Here is a 20,825-nt window from a genome sequence, read left to right as displayed (position 1 = left end):
GTAAGAAGTGGGAAGAGACTGTGTTTAATGTGTTCACTTCAGGGTTCTGGAGTGATAGGGAGTGTGCATCCTCTCTCTCTCTCTGCGTTGTGGTATCTTTTCCAGCCCCTCCTCTCTCCCCTCTTTGATAGACAGAATCATTTGGTGGGTGTGGGAAATGCATTATTTTTCTGTATTATTAAAAGTGCAGAAATGGCAGTTCTACTGGGTTTTATCCAACTAAATTTTTTCTCAAAGTAGATCAATTGAAATTAATGGGCCTAAATTAGTCTGAGCATTAATTTCAGTGGACCTACCCTGAGGACACTTGACTATCACTATCTTCAGTTGTATTGCAGCAAATTAAGGGTGCACAATGAAAGCTGATTTGGAGCGCAAGAGCCTGCTGGTTAAGGCCAAAGGGGAACCCACCCAGCTCAGCACGATTCCCCAAAGAAAAGCCCTCGACCAGGACCAGAGAACATCAGCACTACTCTCCTCAATTGTGATTTCCAGCAAATGGTATTCAGAAGCATGCTGCCTCCTAGTATTATCAACCTTGGTGAAAGTCAGTGTAAAGAGAGAGAAAAATGACAAAAAAGTTTTACTTTTTTAAAAATATACAATGATACATTGTTTAAATTGAAAAATATTTATTTCATTACAGATAATATAAATCTGTATATATATGATATGATGATACATTATAAATTTATGTTGTCATCGTCTTCTTCTTCTTTGAATTTATATACTGCCCTATACCCAGAGGCCTTGGGGCGGTTCACAGAACAAAATCAAAATATAAAACCACAAAATATATACAGTGGACCCTCTGAATACAAATTTAATTCATTCCGGGGGTCCATGTGCGCCCCAAAAAATTCGTATCCAGATGCGCCTGTTCTGCGCATGTGCGCAGGGCAGTAGCCTACTTCTGCGAATGCGGAGGTAGCCCCTTCTGCACATGCGCCACCAGTGGTAGCCTGCATCTGCGCATGTGTGGCCGGCGGGAGCCCGCTCCTGCGCAGGTGTGGCCGCCGAAAGCCTTCCTGTTACTTCCGGGTTCGCTGCGTGTGTATCGTGAAGAATATGCAACCAGAGAGGTATGTAACCCGAGGTTCCACTGTAATCAAAATAAAAACAACCCAATAACTGCCCCTCCAAAAAACACCAAATCAACCAAAGGCCTGGTTAAAAAGGAACTTTTTTGCCTGGTGCCTAAAAGTGTATAATGAAGGTGCCAGGCGAACTTCTCTGGGGAAAGCATTCCACAGATGGGGAGCCACTGCAGAGAAGGCCCGTTTTCGTGTTGCCACCCTCCAGACTTCTCTAGAAGGAAGCACATGAAGAAGGACCTCAGAAGATGATCTCAGGATCTGGGTAGGTTCATATGGAAAGAGGCGGTCCTTGAGGTATTGTGGTCAAGACTTTATAGGTCAAAACCAGCACTTTGATTTGGGCCTGGAAACTAATTGGTAGCCAGTGCAGTCAGACCAGGATTGGTGTAATATGCTCAAACCGTCTTGCTCCAGTGAGCAACTTCAGTAGCTGAAGTTTCCGAACCGTCTTCAGAGGCAGCCCTACGTATAATGCATTGCAGTGATCTAACCTGGGAGTAACCAGAGCATAGACAACAATAGTTAGGCTATCCCTGTCCAGATAGGAGCATAGCTGGGCCACCAGCCAAAGCTGATGGAAGGCACTCTGGGCCACTGAGACCACCTGAGCCTCGAGCGACAGCAAAGGATCCTGGAGTACCCCCAAGTTACGAACCTGCTCCTTCAAAGGAAGTGTAACCCCTTCAAGAGCAGGTGACCTCCCAGCCATCTGGTCTAGGGAACCAGCCACTAACAGTGCCTCAATCTTATCTGGATTTAGTTTCAGTTTGTTGGCTTTCTTCCAGTCCATTACCGAGTCAAGACACTGATCCAGCACTTCCATTGCCTCACCTGCCGTTGTAAAGGAGAAATAGAGCCAAGTGTCATCAACATACTGCTGACAATGTACTCCAAATCTCTGGATAACCCCACCCAGTGGATTCATGTAGATGTTAAATGACGTGTGGGATAGGATTGAGCCCTGCGGAACCCCACACTTTAGGTTGCAAGGGCTGAAAAGCATCCCCCAAGCAACACCCGCTGGGAACAACCATCCAAGTAGGACTGGAACCACTGCAAAGCGGTGCCACCCACCCTAGTTTGGACAGTCACTCCAGAAGATACCATGGTCCATGGTATCAAAAGCTGCTGAGAGGTTGAGAAGAATTAACAGGGACATGTTTCCCTTGTCTCTCTCTCAACAGAGGTCATCATAAAGGGCAACCAAGGCAATTTCTGTGCCAAAACCGGGCCTAAACCCCGATTGAAATGGATCCAGAAAATCAGTTTCTACCAAAAGCACCTAGATCTGGTCTGCGACCTCTTGTTCAGGAAAGGAAGATTAGCAACTTGCTGGTAGTTAGGTTTTCCGAATCCAGGGAAGGTTTCTTAATGAGTGGTTTTACCACTGCCTCTTTCAAACAAGCAGGGACCACCCCCTTTCTTAAACAGGCATTGATCACCTCCCTGGCCCAGCCAGCTGTTCCTTCCCTGCTGGTTTTTACCAGCCAAGAGGGGCAAGGGTGTAGAGTGCAAGTGCTTGCCCTGACTGATCTGAGCACCTTGTCCACACTTTCGAGCCTTACCAGCTGAAATTCATCCAACACAACAGGACTAGACTGTGCTCTGGCCGCCCCATGAGATTCATCTGCTGTAACAGCAGTCAAGGTCTTGGTGGATGCAAGCGAATAATATAACTAATAATTAATATTAGTTATATTAACAATTAAATTAATTCAATTAGATATTGTTGTTTAGTCGTTTAGTCGTGTCCGACTCTTCGTGACCCCATGGACCAGAGAACGCCAGGCACCTCTGTCCTCCACTGCCTCCCGCAGTTTGGTCAAACTCATGCTGGTAACCTTGAAAACACTATCCAACCATCTCGTCCTCTGTCGCCCCCCAATTAGATATATTAAGTATATTATTTTTATCTTACCAGTAGATACATCATTGTGGGGAAAAACATGTACATAAAAGAAAAGCATCTTTTTGGAGATCAGTGCCCCTTGTAAAAAGAAGTATCTAACAATGCCCCCCCCCCGAAATGAAATTTAGAGAATCTTCAACAAAAGGGGATACCTGTTGGCATCTTTTGAAATTAAAGAGACAAAACCTGAGTCAAAACTGCAAATGAATTCACTATCCCTGAAACTAAAGCCATATAACTTTTTGGGGAAGTCTTAACAGCTGTCAGAACTGATCTTCCTTCTGGTGTCCTGCAGGTCCTGCCCTGTGTATACCGAATTCCAGTTGTATTTGGCTGTATGTCATCTGCATTGGCATATTTTGTACCATCAAATGTGTCACTTAGAAATTTAAACCATCTGACACCTGTCAAATAACAGTGCAATCGTTTAAAGAAAACACTTCTTTCTCTGTAAAAATGGTTAAGAGTGATGATACTTCTGCTTATTGGCAGAATATGATTACAGACTTGGTGATTGACTATAATGGCAATATAGAATGTAGACTGCCCACCATTATAAGAGTACAAAGGGTGACTTTGGGCCAGCCACTGCCTCTTAACCTTACCTACTTGACAGGGTTGTTGTGAGCATAAAATGAGGAGGTGGAGAACTATGTGTGCCACCTTGAACTCCTTGGAGGAAAGGTAGAATATAAATGCAGTAATAAATAATCATGTTTTAAGCAGTCATTGCAATTGTTCCTCTTAAACTAAGTGGGTGTCCAGAGATCCAGAACAAGGCTGTGTATACTTCTGGTCGCCTCACCTGAAAAAGGTTATTGCAGAATTGGAAAAGGTTAAGAAAAGAGCAATCAAAATGATAAAGGGGATGGAGCAACTCCCCTATCAGGAAAGACAGCAGCGGTTGGGACATGATAGAAGTTTATAAAATTATGCATGGGATGGGAAAAGCGGATAGAGAAAGGTTTTTCTCCCTCATAACACTAGAACTTATGGACATCAAACAAAACTGAATGTTGTTAATATTTAGGACAGTGGAAAGCACATTATGGAACTTGCTCCTACAGGAGGCTGGGATGACCACCAACTTGGAAGGCTTTAAATGAAGACTGGACAAATTCAATAAGGCTATCAATGGCTATTAGTCACAATGGCTATGCTCTAGGAGGCAATAATATTTCGGAATGCCAGTTGCTGGAAATCTTAGGAGGGGGGAGTGCTCTTGTGCTTGGGTCCTGCTTGCAGGGTTCCCACATGTATTTGGCTTGCCACTGTGAGAACAGGATGCTGAACTACACGGGCCATTGGTCTGATCCAGCAGGCTCTTCTTGTCTTCCAAAAGAGAGCCAGCGTGGTATAGTGGTTAAGAGCGGTGGACTCGTAATCTGGTGAACTGGGTTCGATTCCCCGCTCCTCCACCTGCAGCTGCTGGGTGACCTTGGGCTAGTCACACTTCTCTGAAGTCTCTCAAACCCACTCACCTCACAGAGTGTTTGTTGTGGGGGAGGAAGGGAAAGGAGATTGTTAGGTGCTTTGAGACTCCTTAAGGGGAGTGAAAGGCGGGATATCAAGTCCAAATTCTTCTTAATTGGAGAGTCCTTGTCACGGACTCTAGAGAACTTTAGGGGGATCAGGACCAAATGTCTACATACCGTATTTTTCATCCCATAGGACGCTCCGTCCCATAGGACGCACGTAGTTTTTTGGGGGGGAAATAAAGGAAAAATTTTTCCCCTTTACTTGTATTTCCCCCCCAAAAGCAGGTCGGCGAAACCGAACCAAGTCGGGGAACAGCGGGGTGGCGGTGCTGCGCCTCCCTGCTGTCCCCCAAGCTTGTGGGGCTGGCTGATGTCTGTCCGGTGCGCGGGGCGCTCTGCTTCAGGGTGCCCTGCGCGCCGGGCGGCAGGCTGCTATCCGCAGCGTGGGGAGCCCTGCGGGGAACTCCTGCAGGGCTCCCCACGCTGCGGATGTCTGTCCGGGGTGCGGGATGCTCTGCTTTCAGGGCACCCGACGCTCCGGGAAGCAGGCTGTTATCCGCAGCCTAGACAGCTCTGCGGGACCTCCTGCAGGGCGGCCTAGGCTGCGGATGTGTTCCTGAAGCGCCGGGCGCTCTGCTTTCAGGGTGCCCGACGCTCCGGGAAGCAGGCTGTTATCCGCAGCCTAGACATCCCTGCGGGACCTCCTGCAGGGCGGCCTAGGCTGCGGATGTGTTCCTGAAGCGCCGGGCGCTCTGCTTTCAGGGTGCCCGACGCTCCGGGAAGCAGGCTGTTATCCGCAGCCTAGACAGCTCTGCGGGAACTCCCGCAGGGCTGCCTAGGCTGCAGATGTCTTCCTGAAGCCTGAAGAGCGAGAGGGGTCGGTGCGCACTGACCCCTCTCGTTCTCCAAGCTTCAGCGAAAGCCTGCATTCGCCCAATAGGACACACCCAGATTTCCCCTTCATTTTTGGAGGGGGAAAAGTGCGTCCTATAGGGCGAAAAATACGGTATTTCCAAAATCCTCTTTCCCACTGTATAATGCAGCTTCCTATGTTCCCATCGTTTGAACTACACCATTGCATTGAATCTACACCTAGAAGGCCTATGTATAATATACATAGGCTGCAGGAACAGCTCGTCCACTTTGTATGCCAGCAGCATCTTTGGATATAGTTCTGCGCTTCCAGTAAATGTGAAAAATATTCGGGAAGCACAAGTAGGGAGGAAGGACAACACAATATACTGGTCTTCACTGATGGCTGTGGAACGATAGGAACGCAAACAAGTAGGCAGAGCCAACAAATTATAGGTTTCTTCCAATCCTCTTTCCTGCTGAGTTCAACAAGAGCAATGCTGAAACTGAGGAGGAGGAGGAAACTGACAGCCAGTTCCAAAAGAGAGGGCAGGCAGGTGGGAGCTGGCTGGGAGCAGAATATGGTTGGTGGGGCAGTACCCCATTGGCCCTAATGGGCCAGCCTCCACAGTTCATCCACCATCTCTTAGAACAGAATAAATTTAAATTGAAAATTAAAAACAAAATCCCACATATGGACATCTCCAAAGCCTACAATCAGATGTTTCCGCTGCTGTGGATGCCAATAAGAAGAGCTTGTTGGATCAGGCCCAATGGCCCATCTAGTCCAGTATCCTTTTCTCACAGTGGCCAACCAGATGCCCCATGGAGAATCCCGCAAAGCAGGACCCCAGTACAAGAGGGTTTTCCCCTCCAGCGATTTCCAGCAGCTGGTATTTGGAAGTATTGCTGCTGCATCATAGCTAGTACCCATCGATAGCTCTCTCCTCTATGAATTTGTCTAACCCACTTTAAAAGCCATCTAGGTTGGTGGCAAGTTCCGTAGCACCGCGTGCTCACTAGACGATCTTGGGGGCCAGTCGTGAACTCTCAGCCCAACCTACCTCGCAGGATTGTTGTAGGGATTAAATGGAGAGAACCATGTATGCTGCCTTTGAGGAAAAAGCAGGATGCAAAGGTAACAAATATACGGTAATACAATACTGCACAATGCTATTATTGTAATTGTTTTAGATCCTCCTAGATTTTTTAAAAATTCTGGTTTCTTTTTTATATATATAGCAATTTTATTGAAAGTTCTTTTAGCATTTTAAAAGACTAAAATTCAAACTCATTTATAAGAAAATAACAAAAAAAAGATTATCTCTAAAAAGAAAAATAATAAAGAAAAAATATATTTACAAAACACAATTGATTTTTTAAAACGCTGGTTTCAATGTATATATGTGTGTGGTTTTTCCGCTTAACATATTTTAAGTTGCTATGCAGAAAAACACCGCCTAATAAATTTAATAAATAATAGTAACAATGCTATATAATGTATATGTGTATATTGCCAGCTCATATATAAACAGAACAATTTGTAAACAGCACGTGCTAATAACAAAGCAATACTAATAACATTCGCTGGTGCGAGTGAGAGAAACAGCCCGCCCGCCCGCCTGCATTTTCCGAGGGAGCTTCGCCGCACTCGTCGATCCCGGCGGGGGAAACAAAAAAGAATCCCTTCCATCCACCGCGGGTGGATTCCGCGCAGGCGCAATGAGGTCATCTTAATCATCCCCGGCCCCTCTTCTCCTTAAACTCGCCTCCATCTGCCGGTTCACCTTCATCCCAACAATATCCCACAGAGTGCTGCGCGCCGGCCCTCCAAACAAACATATAAAGACGAAAAACCCCGTCTCTCTCCCTTGTCTTCCTCAAAGGCTGCTGCGTCGAAACACGTGAGCCTGTTGTGAGCACGTGACCCGCCAGCGTCGCTAGCCTGGCTTGGTGCGCGCGCGCGCTCCCCTATCAAGCCCCGCCCCCTCGCTCTCTCTCCTCCTCCCTCCGCCGCCCGAGGACGCGCGAGCGAGCAAGCGCGGTCTCGCCTTCGGAGTTGTTCGTTGGCCGCCCGTTCCCCCTCACACACCTCGGCCAGCGCCGCCGCCGCCGCCTCGTCGTCGTGGTAGCCGTCGGTCATGAGGCCCGCCCGCCGTCGCTGGAGCGCGGCCCAGCTGCTGCCGCTGCGGTTCGTGTGGTGCGGCTGCCGCTGAGGCGTCTCCGCCCGGGCGGAGGGGGTTCCCTTCTTCGCCTCTCAGCCGCCGCCGCCGCCGAGGCCGCCATGTTGGGCCGGGAGCCGCAGCGGGACCGCCGCTGAGCCCTCTGAGAAGGGGAGAGGGAGCCAGGAGGACACGACGAAGACGACGACGGGAAGGACGAGGAGGGAGAGGAGAGGCCGGCGCCGGCGCCATGGCGGAGCAGACCTACTCCTGGTGAGGAGGCGCCGCTACTGCTGCTAGGCCTCTCCCGAGTGGGGGAGCATCTCTCTGCCTGCCTATGGAGGGGCTTCCATGGAATGCCCATCACCGCCGCCTCGGCCTCTTCCCTCCCGCCATGGGAGCGAGAGCTCTCGGCCTCAAAAGCAGGCTCCGGCCCTTGGCTGAAGGGAAGAAGAGCGAGCGGGGCAGGTCTTTTCCCCATATGAATAGTTTTCTCCCCACACCCCCCTGAGCGAGGTGGCTCTATATTCCACTACTACTGCTGTTAAAAGCACAGGAGAAAAGGCCCGTGGGGAAGTTGGCATCTAGCAGCCGCCACCCATCCTTTCTCCCCTCCTTTTCCTGACCCACCCCGCTTAAAACCCACCAGCTGGACCCGAAGGATGCCTCCTACAATGGACGTTCATTGCTGTGCATGAGGCGATAGGACGTAAACAAGCAGGAAAGATCTGCCATGGGGAAAGGCCGAGCTGCAGCAACCTGTTGAGAGGTTGGCAGCCTTGCGCACCCCCCACCCCCAAGTTTATTTCGTCCAAACTTGACACGGTGTCAGAGAGAGAGAGAGAGAGAGAGAGAGCAGTGGGATCTGTAGGCTCCTGGCAAAGCTGCCCTTGCTGGTTCCTGCGAGTGGCTTGGCAACCTCACTTGCCTCCTTTTGCAGCTTTTTGGGCTGTTTTGGAAGTATCAAAGCATACTATGGGGGTGGGATTCATTCATAGTTGTCTCCTAATTCCCAAGTTCTTTAAAAGTAGCTTGTAATAATGATCTTTTGATAACTTGAACATTTTACAAATTACTGTGAAGAGCCTCCTGATTCAGATGCATGAAGTAAGTGGGCAGTGGTGTTTGGCTGGTGTGTATTCAGTATGTTTTTATGCATCTTGCAAAATCTGATTCTCATACCATGAAAAAAATTACAAGTGTATATATACACTAGTTTCACTCCTCCCCGCGGTGCTTGCTACAGAAGATCCTGTTACAATAAACTACTTGGGTTTTAAGGCGCCACAAAATCCCAGGTGCACAACATTGGGGTGGTGATGTATTTCACCACTTGCTAGACTGAATTAGAGACACCTGTCTGTATGGTGCAATCTATTTTGCCATCAACCAGTTGTTATTTAGAAACCTGGTAGTGAAAGAGCACAAATGTGTCTCTGAGAAGATAATTTCTTACATTAAAAATGCGGAAGTGTAGAAGCATCTTTCTCAGGGTCCAGGTGCAGTGTACCTGGATTAAAGGAAGAAGACAAATACTATAAGCTTACGTTGTCTTGATGATGTGGTGGTTATAATTTGCTTGGTCATGGGGATAACTCCAATATCAGCTTTTGGTGAAGGGCGGGTTGTGAAATATTCTATAGTTTGTCACACACCTTGCAGATGTCATATTTTGATGTCTCCCTGCTGTAATAGTAGAGATTGTGTTTGGAAAAAAGCATTCCTATGTCTTTGCATATTTACTGAAAAGTAAGTATCACAGACTTATTCTTGAACAGCTATGCATGGTTGCAGCCTGACCCAAAGCAGATTTGCTTGGGATGTAAGTCCCATAGGCTTGAATGCAAGGTGGATGGATAACATTGGAGCTAATGTCACACAAAGTGCTTAAGGGAAAAAAAACAGTTGTTGGCTAAATAAGTGTTTTCTACTTAGTGCCTTCTATTATACATTATCTTTGTGATCATTGCAACACCTACTAGGTTGATATGAGCACTGACTGAAAGTTCTCAACCTATATAGGATGGAGTTGGTTTCTTATCAGACATTATTATCCCACAGTAGGAGATTAAGTGAATGACCTGAGTTGGACTGACCTGAGTTGGACTGTCTAGGGACATCTGGATGAAGTAAAATTTGAACTAAGGTCTTGGTGGTTCATATTCTTAGTCCCTTTGCTAAACTAAAGGGCTAGCTAGACTTACTTTCAGTTTGTAACAGTTGCCAGCCAGATGCCTCTGAAATTGCACAAGAGGGTATGATGGGAGTACCATCTTCTCTTCCTCCTAGCATCTGGTACCCACAAGCACACTTCTTCTAAATGTAGTGTTTCATAATAAAATTGCAGGGAGCTAGGTTTTAAAATGATGTGATCATCCAAGAAATGGTGTGTGAATTCTGGATGATGACTTAGATGGGGAAAGATAATGGTTCAAATCGGTTTTTAACTATGAACTTTATTGGTTGGTCTTGGGCACATGGCAGTGACCTGGTTCAGATGTTACAGATAGCCGCCAATCCATGTTTGATGGTTAGGCTCGTGTCTTGGACTTCTTCCTTCATTTTGCTTTGCTATAACTATAGTTTGCTGTAATGTCCAAATCAGGTAAACTGGGATGGGGAACCTGTGGCCCTCCAGAAGTTGCTGGATGCCAACTCTCATCAGCTCCAGTCAACATGGCCAATGGCCAGGGATGGTGACAGTTGTAGTTGACCAACATCTAGAGGTCTAAAGGTGAGCCAACCTTGAGGTAAGCTATGGTTATTGCAAACCAAAGTTTGCTTCCAAATCAGATTTCTAACTATAGTTTCTGTTTTGGTGTGGAAGCAAACGAATAGCTGTAACAAACCAGGGATAATTGATGGGGAGATGTGATATTTCATTGACAGTGTCTACCCTTTACTGATGTATATTCTGAATAGTGTCCGAATAGCTCTTATGTGCATCCTGGGATTAAATAAAATGTAGAAGGAGGGATATGTGTGCACAGTTTTTTCAGTATTACTGGGGGTGCTGAAGAAGCAGGTTTCCTGATGGTATGGAAAAGCCAGTAATGTGGGTTTTCTAGATTCAGGTAGGTAGCCATGTTGGTCTGATGCAGTAGAAATATAAAATAAAAAATTGTCCAGTAGCACCTTAGAGACCAAGTAGGTTTGTTCTTGGTATGAGCTTTCGTGTGCATGCACACTTTTTCAGATACTTCTTCAGGTGTCTGAAGAAGTGTGCATGCACACGAAAGCTCATACCAAGAATAAACTTAGTGGGTTTTCTAGAAATTTTTCTAGAAAGCCTTCAAGGCAATTTTACACAGAGCTAAGTGAGCCTTGTTGAGCATGTTTAGTTGACTTGCATTTATATATTTATTTACAGCACTATTACTGTACATGCTGTTTTACAAAGAACAGGTATGACAGGTCCCAAGCCCAAAGGGGCTTACAGTCTAAAATAGACACAAGGAAACAACAAAGGAAGGGGGTTGGAAATGGAAGGCACAGGATTGCTTTAATGACATGTGCTAGTGGGATGATGAAAAGGTTTACCAGGAAGGTTGAGTTTTGAGGAGGAATGGAAAAGAGGCAAAGTCATAAACCAAAGTAAGAAATAAGGGCATGCTAATTTTGCATCCTTAATAAACACATGAAAGGCTTCCCCCTCAAATAACCAAAAGTAGTTGAATTGAAATATTAGGCTTCCCCTCCCTCAGTAATGTTCACTTGCGCTGCAGTCATATAGACATGTGTGATTTAAATATGATAAACAAATTCAGAGGCTTATGTGATTTTTTAAAAATTGGAATACTAAGATGTAATAGCTTATACATCCCTTACATAGTTTAGATTTTAAATCAAAAATTGAAGACACTGAAAACTGTTAGTGTACTAAAATCAACTATGTTCCAGTCCAGACACCAGTCCAAAAACTGCAGGTCAGGCCAGATTTTTTTTTTTAATTTGCAAGGAGCTTGTGCATGAAGCACCCTTACTTTTGAGTGCAGTTTTTTACCTATGATGGCGCCCTTTGGCTGCTCTCTCAGCTTAAGGGAGACATGGAGTAGGCAGATTAAGGAGGTATTTTGATTTAAGGTTAGTTTTAACTTGTTTTATTTTTCTTGTATCTGTTTACTGTACACGACTTAGAGACTGAAGTGTTAAGTGGTATATAAACTGGGGAAATAATATTAGAAAGCATGAATAGCTCTTCACAGAAATATATATGATTTCTAGGGATAGTTGCGTGAAAAGCATTAATTAAAATTGTAGTTTTAGATCTAAATAAGGTATTTCGGTTGCCCAGTCTGATTTGTTATATTACTAACTGACCTCCTGAAATAGACATGGATTTTTTTGCCAAAAATATAGCAATGATTTTTCTTCTAAAAAAAGAGCCCCCCCCCTTAAATCACTGGTCCTTATGCACATACACCTCTTACACGTGCAGGATCTATTTATAACCTGAATGTAAGTAGTGGGTGGGAGCTGTTGCTATGATCCCACTTCCCTCCATTCAAGTGTGCATTCATTATCCTCAGCTTGTCATCTGAAAAGGACTTACGGTTCGCAGTAGCCATGATTTGGATGTCTCAGCAAATTAATACTGAGAGAGGTAACAGTGTTAAGTCTGTTGCAGCAAAAAAACAACAAAGACTCATGTAGCTCCTCAAAAACTATCATATATAATGGTATAAGCTTTTGTGGACCAGAATCCACTTTATCAGATGGCAATTATCATTTTCATGAACTAGAGAAGAGGGAATGCATAAATCTGAGGCCTAACCCAGCTGGGCAAACTGGTTTTTTCTTGATATCTAAATCTCAGCCTAAAATACTTTGTAGAATTATTATGCTGAAACTCTGCTTTGAGGCAGATAAAATCAGTGTTAAAAACTCATATATTATAAGATAGGCATCAAATGGCTCCTTAAACCAAGGTTACAGTTGCTAAAACAGAATGTCTAGTTGCCATTTTTGGGCAAGACAGCTCTAAAGTTTATTTTTTAAATGGACTGACTGTGATTGATTATCAGTTAAGTACCTGATAACAGCTAGATTAAGAACTTGGAGAATATAAAGAAAACAGGCACTTAATCCAGGGACAGCCCAGTTATATATTGGCCTATTCCTACCTCTTTTTCTTAATGGTGACAAAGACCATCCATAACGTAAGAATATTCTTCACTAGTGAGAGTACAGCATTGGGGTGGGGTAAGTGAAAACAAGCTACAACAAGTATCTATAATGTTCACTGCTCCTGCTCAGGCTGCATAGAAAAAAAAAACATTTGGTTCCTGAAATTCATTCTTAATGTGCAAATAAAAAATAACTGATAGAATTCTACAGGATGTGGTATTAGTGTTTGAAAACAGTCAGGATACCATGATCCTCAGGCATGCATCTCCAGATGGTGGAGATTTCAGATGTTATCCTGGCGTCCAGACGCCTTCACTTGGTCACAGGTGGCTGGCTGCCAGGTGCAAAATGTTCCTGGTGCCTGGCTAGTTTCGAACACTGGATAAAATGTAACAGGATGGCTAGAACTAGAAAAGAACGGATGTTCCTGATTTCAGGTTTCTCCAAATACTTAATTAGCTTTTGTGTCTCATATTTTTGTTTTTGCTCAGAATGCTGATTAGCAGTATTTTACAGACCAGGGTTATAACCAGTAAGTTGTGACTTTGGAAGTGAAAACACTAATTCCAGAGTATCACAGCCTAATATAGCACTCCAGATTTTCTTTTAAACTGTAGCAGCCCACCTGACATGTATAGTTTTTCACAGAACAAATATAGTACTAATTTCAGAGAATCACTTGTTGAAATTATAAAGTGTCAATATGTAGAAAAGAGTTAATCATTATGTTACTATGTAAAATCATACTGACTTGCTTACAGAGTTATAGTAAGGATTACAGTTAGATAATGCATGTGAAGTGCCTTGGCCACTTGAAAGTGCTATACAATTTTAAAATACTAAATCACTACAGCGCTCTGTGGAGCAGTTGTTGAGTTTTGCTTGCCTTTGAAAATTTGACAAATCTAAAGGTATGTCTAAAGTATGATGACACCATGTGCAGTTTGGTGGGGAAAGGGAGAAATGTTATTTAAGGGTTGGAGAATTAATATTTTAAAGTTAAGAAGTGTAAAAGAGGGCTAATAGTAATCCTTAGTCTCACCCTACTTTTGCAGTTGAAGCTGAGCTCCTGCTTTAGGCCTCAAACAAAAGACCAAGATAATGTTCCCAATTTTTGATTTATAATATTCTTAGCTAACTTTTGACATCTGTCGTGTGAAGTAACTCACTAGATCAAGGGCGGGAAACCTTTTTGGCCTTGTGGGCCAGATTTTCATCTAGCTCTCCTGCCACCTGTGGACCAGTATTTGACAGCTGGGCTGGAACACACCAATGAATAATCTGATGCAATAATATCAGGTGATTGACATGTTGGTTGCCCTGCCCACCTTCCAAAGTTGGCGCACCATGGAGATAGTGGCTTAGTAGAATTCAACTCATCAACAGCTGATGGGCCAAGTTTTTCTGGATATCTTAAAACATTTTTTCTTCATTTTGATTTTTTTAAAAATAAGGTTAATGGGTGCTTCAGGTTCTGTTTTTAATGTAATAGACTAAACGCTGGTTCTAAATTTATAATCTCTTGAGGATAAGCTCTTCAATCGTCTATGCACGAAGCAAAGGAAGATAACGGTCAGCTTGGATTTACATTGTTTCTAAATACTCAGTAGATTACTAAAGCTTAAATTCCTTTTGTATTGATGAGACAGTAGTCAAAAATGCCATGGAAAAATCTGTATCTGACTTTCACCTGTACAGTACTTTTCTTGTACTTGATTGCCTCTCCTTTGTTCTGTGATGCAGGGCTTGCTGGGCCTCAATTCCTGTATGCAGGGCCAAATGAAATAAAACACAAACACATGCAGCAACCTAATTTAAAAGTGGAGTACTTTGTTCTCTTGTTTTATTTCTCCTCTTAACCTACGAAACCCTGCATTTTTTAAGATACAGATGTGTACAATGATATGGAACAGAACATATACCAATCCTTTATTTTTCCATGATTTTTTTCCCATTTCATGAATTCTTTAGTAAAAATGAGTGGATGCCAATTGCAAATACAATATTAGGTGAGCTTATTAAAGTTTTCAGCTTTATTTACAAGATTAGATCACTTTCTAGGGCATCAGAAAATTTTCTGATATAAATTACCTTATGCTGGGATTTCACAAAGATGAATAGTTCCTCTTTTGCTGCTGTTAACCCCTGTTCTTTCTAGTTATTAGACCTAGTTCCATTAGTTTGTAGTGGAAATAAATTACTTTCCTACCCTGTGCATTGGAGCTTTTGTGGGTTGAGGCTTCTGTGTTACAGCCTAAGCAACATTTTAAGAGAGGGGAAAGCTCAATGAGACATTTATTTTCTGCATTCAAATTATTATACATGAGATGCAGTGGGGCATAAGGGTTTGCTAATAGGGTTTGACTTCGGTGTTGAGATTTACTGCAGCAAATATTTTCATTAATTTAACAAAGTTATTTGCCTTTGTTGGGAATGCTAGTTATGTAGCTGGTGATGAAACTTCATGGTACCCCATGCCCATTTGTGAAGCCCTATAAAGGGCCAGAAAATAGCTTTGAGTTTGTTGTTATGCTTGTCTTCCATTGCTAAACATGAGATGCAAGAAATGTCATTCTCTGGTCCTCTGAGAAATGGCCTCCCTCAAGTCATGTTGTTAAAAAGATGCTGCATGTGTATGTTAGTGTGGGTGTGTTTCTAGAAAATTCTTAATTGAGAAAACTGTGGTATTCAGTGTCTTCAGTGCGATGCATGGTGTTTGACATTAATATTGTGAATATTGAATACTAAATACATTATATGACCCGATATATAGGGATCAACAATTTTTGTCTACCTGTGCTAGGCATGTCCAACATTGTAGTCACCAGGAACTGAGTTGGTCCTGCATAGGGACCAACCAGGAATGTGTATGCCTGTTTGGCTCAGTGTTAGAAACTGGGATAGAAGGGACCTGGGTTGTGGGTGCCAAAACAGACACTTTTTATTTATTATTTTGATAAGCAGGAACTAATATGTAACATAAGCGACACATTGTTAATATGCCATTTGTAGCAGAAATTGTTAATACATGTTTAAAATTGTGTTTGTCATAAAAATATTGGTACTGTATTTTAGTTTTCAAAACACTCTTTATTGTTAAACTCCTTAACATTTTGTTTGTCCTTAACATATACTTCGAGGCTTCAAAGCACATATAGTGGTACCTCTGGATGGGAATGGGATCCGTTCCGGAGCCCCGTTGGCATCCTGAAGAGAACGCAACCCTCGTGTATGCAGGGCGCAATTCCCCGCTTCTACGCATGTTCATGATGTCATTTTGAGAGTATGCGCACGCGCAAGCGGCGAAACCCAAAAGTAACACATTCTGATACTTCCGGGTCACCGCAGAGCGCAACCTGAAAACGCTCAACCTGAAGCAACTTTAACCCGAGGTATGACTGTACATTTCAATAATGCTTGAGTGTCAGCAAGGTGCAAAAAAATGGCACCCAGACTTTTTGAGCTGCTCACAAATGGAGAATCTTTAGGTGCAAAATGTGCATGGTGCCCTGCTAATTTCGAACCCTGGTTTGACTGCTGCAATGTGTGCTGGGTACCTCAGCAACTAAACAACCAAACAACTCCCCATCCTTCTTCCCAGCATTTGCATTTGGGAGGGAGATGGAATTGCCATGTAACTGCTGGGATGATGCCCAACCTCTTCTACGACTCCCAAGGAAGGGAGGAAATCTGGTTGCTTGTCCTGTTTGGCATAAAGTGGTAGCACAGTTGCCATGGCAAACATGACAAATAAAAAATGGTATTATTTATTAGTTTATGTGTTGCTTTGTACACATATCCCACATAGAGAATCATAGAACCATGGGGAAATGTTCATACTTGATTGCAAAAGGTACTGGTCACTTTTTTGTTCTGCAAATTAAAAACTTTTTTTTAATAAAAAAAATTTATATATATAAATGTATTTGATGAGGGAGTCATGAATCTACATTTATTTATTTAGTGTAGCACCAGTGTTTGAAATTAGCCAGGTGCATTTTGCACCTGGCTATTGGCCACTTGCAACCAAGTGAAGATGCTTGGGCGTATTTTTGTTACTGCAACCTTGGTTTCAGGAGCCATTTGGCGCCTAGATTATATATCTGAGTTTCTAACACTGTATACTGCCCTTCATCCATAGATCTCAGGGAGGTGGTTCACAGCATAAAAATACAATATTGAAACATGAAATACATAATAAAAGCAAAAGAACAAAAGAAACCCACAAAGCAATAAACCCCCTCCCCCTCATTCCACAAACATTTAAAAGGTATGTAAGATGTAAATCAGCCAACAGCCTGTAAATCAGCCATCTTGAGCAGCATCCTTCTATCTAGAAGGCTTCCAGCCTCTGTAGCTCAGGGTTACTAGGATGCTGGAGATTCCAGGCCCACAGTCCTTACCTAGCTTGCAAATAATAGACCTGTTGCTCTGCCTTGATTGGTATGAATATTAATCACAGGGCTTGCAAGGACAGTGTACACTGTATAGGTTAGGGAGGATTCTGTTGTGTGAAAATAGTGAAGGTGTTCATGGATAGAATGATTTGCATAGATAAGATTGCAGGAACTATCGGGGTGTTTTTGATTTGCTCTTTCAGAATGTTCATATTAAAACAACTGATTAAAATGCTGGAGGACTTTTCTAGAGTAACAGTTGTGAATAAAAAAGAAATCTTTTCCTATATTTTGATGCAACTGTTCTGAAAACAAGAGAATAATTGTTGAATCTCCTTACAATTATGTCTATGATGAAGCATTTGGTGCTGTGGCGTTGGAAGTGAGAAGGAATTGTGTTTGAGCTCAGACATTTTCCAGACAGCCTCCCACATGTTGGCAGCAACTTAAAGCATGGTTGGCAAAGAACAAGCAAAGGAAAATGGTTGTCTTTCCTACAGCAAAACTTAACAATTGCTCACCTGCTTGGTTATTGTTTCAAGATTAGAACTCTGGTTGTTGACAGAATCTCATGGTTGACTTTTATAATAACTTGAATATGTTGTGCAACTTCATTGGGTGGGGGAAAATAATAAAACAAGCAATCAGTGTACTTAAAAGTTGAGTAAAGTTTCATGTTAGAACAAATGTATTAAATCTTAATTGCCTTGCAGTCATTCTTGTGTTTGCTCATATGGAATCTCATGCTAGTATTGGCTACAGAGTCTACTAGGACATTGGATGAGACTTGTTTTTGAGTTTGTTCCATCAGCTGGAAACTACTTGCTCCTCAGTGTACTTAGGTAATGAATAACCCTGCTGACCATTGAAGTTCTTCACAAAATTTCCTTCAGTTTTTTGTCTATATTCATTAAAGCACAGACCTAACACAAATGTTTGCATTCTGATGGATTGAGAGACTGTGGCTGTAGCATCTACACCAGGCACCCCCAAACTTGGCCCTCCAGATGTTTTGGGACTACAAAACCCATCATCCCTAGCTAACATGACCAGTTGTCAGGCATGATGGGAATTGTAGTCCCAAAACATCTGGAGGGCTGAGTTTGGGGATGCCTGGTCTACACTTTTTACCTAGTTTGGGAAGTTCCAAAGGCTTGATATGATTAAAAGAAATCCCACAATATTCTACTTAGTAGAAGTATCATGTAAAAACACATATAATAAACCTTTTCATACATGTTAACTCATAGGTAAGCCACATTGAGTTCAGTTGGATTTGCTCCCAAGTAAGTACATAGCATTTCAGACTTGGGCAAGTATACCAGTTGCAACCATACATGGACAGAGGGAGCCTGGCTTCAGTTGTCCACGCTGTGGTGGTCTCTGAAATAGAGGCTGTAATGTATTTAACATGGGACTGCCTTTAAAGACTGTTTAGAAACCAGTTAGTGCCGTGTGTCTTTTAGATTACTAACTGAGGCTAGACTTTATGATCACATTATGCCTGTCCTTTTCTGGGCCTAATTTAAAGTTCTAGTTTTAACCTCTGAAATACCATAATCTGGTGAGAGAACCAAACTTTTTGTGTTTTTTAACATAGCAGTTGAAATCATTTTGCCTTTTGTGTTTTTCCACTTGCTCTTTGCATTTTTCTCCTATTCATGATAGTGTCATGTAGCATTCTGATAGGAACAATGGTATTGATGGAGGATGGAATATAAATTGTATGAATGAATACCTTTACAATGCTATAAAATGATTATTGATTGATTTTTTTTTTTAACTGTCAGGTGTATTCCATCACATTGTCTGGAAATGTAAACCTGACTGTGTGAAGAACTCCATTTTCTGGAGATAGCATTTCAGAGTCATAGAAGGCGTATAACATCTTCAATTGCATGTGATCAAGCTATTGAACAAATGTGCCATAAAGATGCAGAATGAAAATGTGACTTGACTCTAATAACTATGGGATGTCAGTCTGTCTCACAACATCTTCATTTCTTTAGAAAACCATGCCAGCAAAATGATGCTCTGTACCATTACCACAGAAGAACAAATTGCTTTGCAGGTTAGAATGAACCACACGTGTGCTGCTTCCCACCTTAGCCAGGGCTGACATTTAAGGGAAGACATATTTGCTATCACCTGGTTGACTAGATGTCCAGCAACTGACAGTGTACCAAAGGCAGTGTGTACTGTAGCCTCAAGCAAATGACTAATCAGACATTGAAATGTCCTGCTGTTGGGCATTTTTGCTATGAGTTATATAAATAGAGATGTGTGAGAACCTTTGACAGAAAACAGAGAATCACAGAATTCATAAAGAGATATGTGATGAGACTGACTGTGGTATGATGATTTGAGTTAAGAGCAGAGATGGGCAGTGTTATCTTGGCTAGACTGAGAGCAGCTAGAAAGGTTGCTGAAGCTGAAAGAATAGACATGATCAGTCACTGGAGGAAAGACTACTGGATGCCCCAGTGGTATTTTAAGCCATCATTGGGATCTACTGGAAGGGCGAGATATGAATTCCTGTAATAGATAATGACAGAATGGAGTAAAATGATCAGAGAGTTTTCATTGAACTTGATAACTAACAGATATCTATTTTTAGGATGCCATGGTAATTGCCTTAGATAATTAGCTGTCCCTTCATGTTTTTGTCCGTTCCTATTTTGTTAGAAATTAAAACATCTGTTGAGAAAGTACAGCATGATCTGTAAGCCTGTGTTATGTGCTATATTTGTTCACTAGCTTTGTGTACGCTATTTCTCTATAATGTCGCCAATCAGCTAACAAACACTATTTCCCCATGAAAACAGAGGCAGTTGTCATTATTTCAAAATGCAGTTACTGTTAATCAGGTGCCTAACCTGTGGCTTGCATTTGCCCCTCCTAAGATTTTTTTTGTGGCCTTTAAGATTTTGCCTCCTTCGCTCCCATTCTAGCTATATCAGATTGCCAGTGTCTGACTTCCACTGAAAAGAACTCTGTCCTGAAGAAGTCAGTTGCAAGAATAGACAGTAAAAACCACCAAAATATTTTTAACTGTACTGACAGGATGGGCTTAGCACAAATGCTAGGTTTTGGTGTGTGCATATGGTAACCAGAGCTTTGTGAAAACATATTGTAATTGTATCCTTAAAGTGAAAAGCCACTGGAGAAAGTTTGTGTGTTTGTACTTTTTTCTCCCAGTAATTCATTTTAAAACATAGGCTGGCTACATTGTGTATTTCACCCTAAGCAATAGGAATAGTTATGGCAAAGGGTGGTACGTTAGGCTAACGCAGACTTGTAAGTAGCCACTTGTCTTTGGCACCCCGATGAGTCCCCATTCTAGTTCTAAAAAGCTACTGGCTCTTTAAAACTAAAAGTCTGCATCTTAGGTAGATCGTGTCTCTCTGGAAATACCCCTGGGCCCCTTCACATTGGAGTTCACTACTTCCAACTACAGCTCAAAGATTTAAAAAGTCAGCCCCTCTCCCTCTATGACAGTGGAATGAGTAAGGGGGAACTCAGAGGCTTGTAGCTGGATGAGCAGCTTCTTGTGTGCTCCATTGCTATCCGTTCCCCTTCTACAGATAGAAAAAAGGGACTGTGCACCACATGGAAAAAATACAGGGGTACCTCAGGTTACATACGCTTCAGGTTACAGACTCCGCTAACCCAGAAATAATGCTTCAGGTTAAGAACTTTGCTTCAGGGTGAGAACAGAAATCGTGCTCCGGCGGCGCAGCAGCAGCAGCAGGAGGCCCCATTAGCTAAAGTGGTGCTTCAGGTTAAGAACAGTTTCAGGTTAA

The 20,825-nt window shown here is 42.9% G+C and overlaps 2 protein-coding genes and 1 long non-coding RNA gene across 6 annotated transcripts in view; 1 reads left to right on the top strand and 2 right to left on the bottom strand.

Annotated features, from left to right (window-relative positions):
* The window catches only part of HNF1A (HNF1 homeobox A), a 41,945-nt gene extending 27,926 nt beyond the window's left edge, over window positions 1–14,019 (bottom strand). The window contains exons 1-2 of one of the 3 annotated variants that reach the window (XM_081891279.1): window positions 13,795–14,019; window positions 8,955–9,184 (exon numbers count right to left, since the gene is read on the bottom strand). The gene's annotated coding sequence lies outside the window, so the exon portion shown is untranslated. Of the gene's footprint in view, window positions 1–8,954; window positions 9,386–13,794 lie in introns of those variants that run through there. The other 2 variants (XM_081891277.1, XM_081891278.1) reach the window with 2 other exon arrangements.
* On the bottom strand, window positions 613–2,818 carry LOC309359277. Its single transcript, XR_014163799.1, has 2 exons — window positions 1,753–2,818; window positions 613–1,102 (listed from the first exon to the last, which is right to left on the bottom strand). It is a non-coding gene; the product is annotated as an uncharacterized lncRNA (long non-coding RNA).
* Window positions 7,370–20,825, top strand: part of SPPL3 (signal peptide peptidase like 3) — a 36,638-nt gene continuing 23,182 nt past the window's right edge. The window contains exon 1 of one of the 2 annotated variants that reach the window (XM_081891282.1): window positions 7,370–7,771. In XM_081891282.1, coding sequence (XP_081747408.1) covers window positions 7,749–7,771 — 23 coding nt within the window. In that variant the 5' untranslated portion in view covers window positions 7,370–7,748. Of the gene's footprint in view, window positions 7,772–14,175; window positions 14,198–20,825 lie in introns of those variants that run through there. The other variant, XM_081891283.1, reaches the window with a different exon arrangement.

Source organism: Podarcis melisellensis (genome assembly GCF_964234715.1).
Source record: "Podarcis melisellensis genome assembly, chromosome: 16".
Classification (NCBI taxonomy): domain Eukaryota; kingdom Metazoa; phylum Chordata; class Lepidosauria; order Squamata; family Lacertidae; genus Podarcis; species Podarcis melisellensis.
Note: the sequence above shows the minus strand (reverse complement) of the source record. Positions and strands in the feature narration are given on the sequence as shown.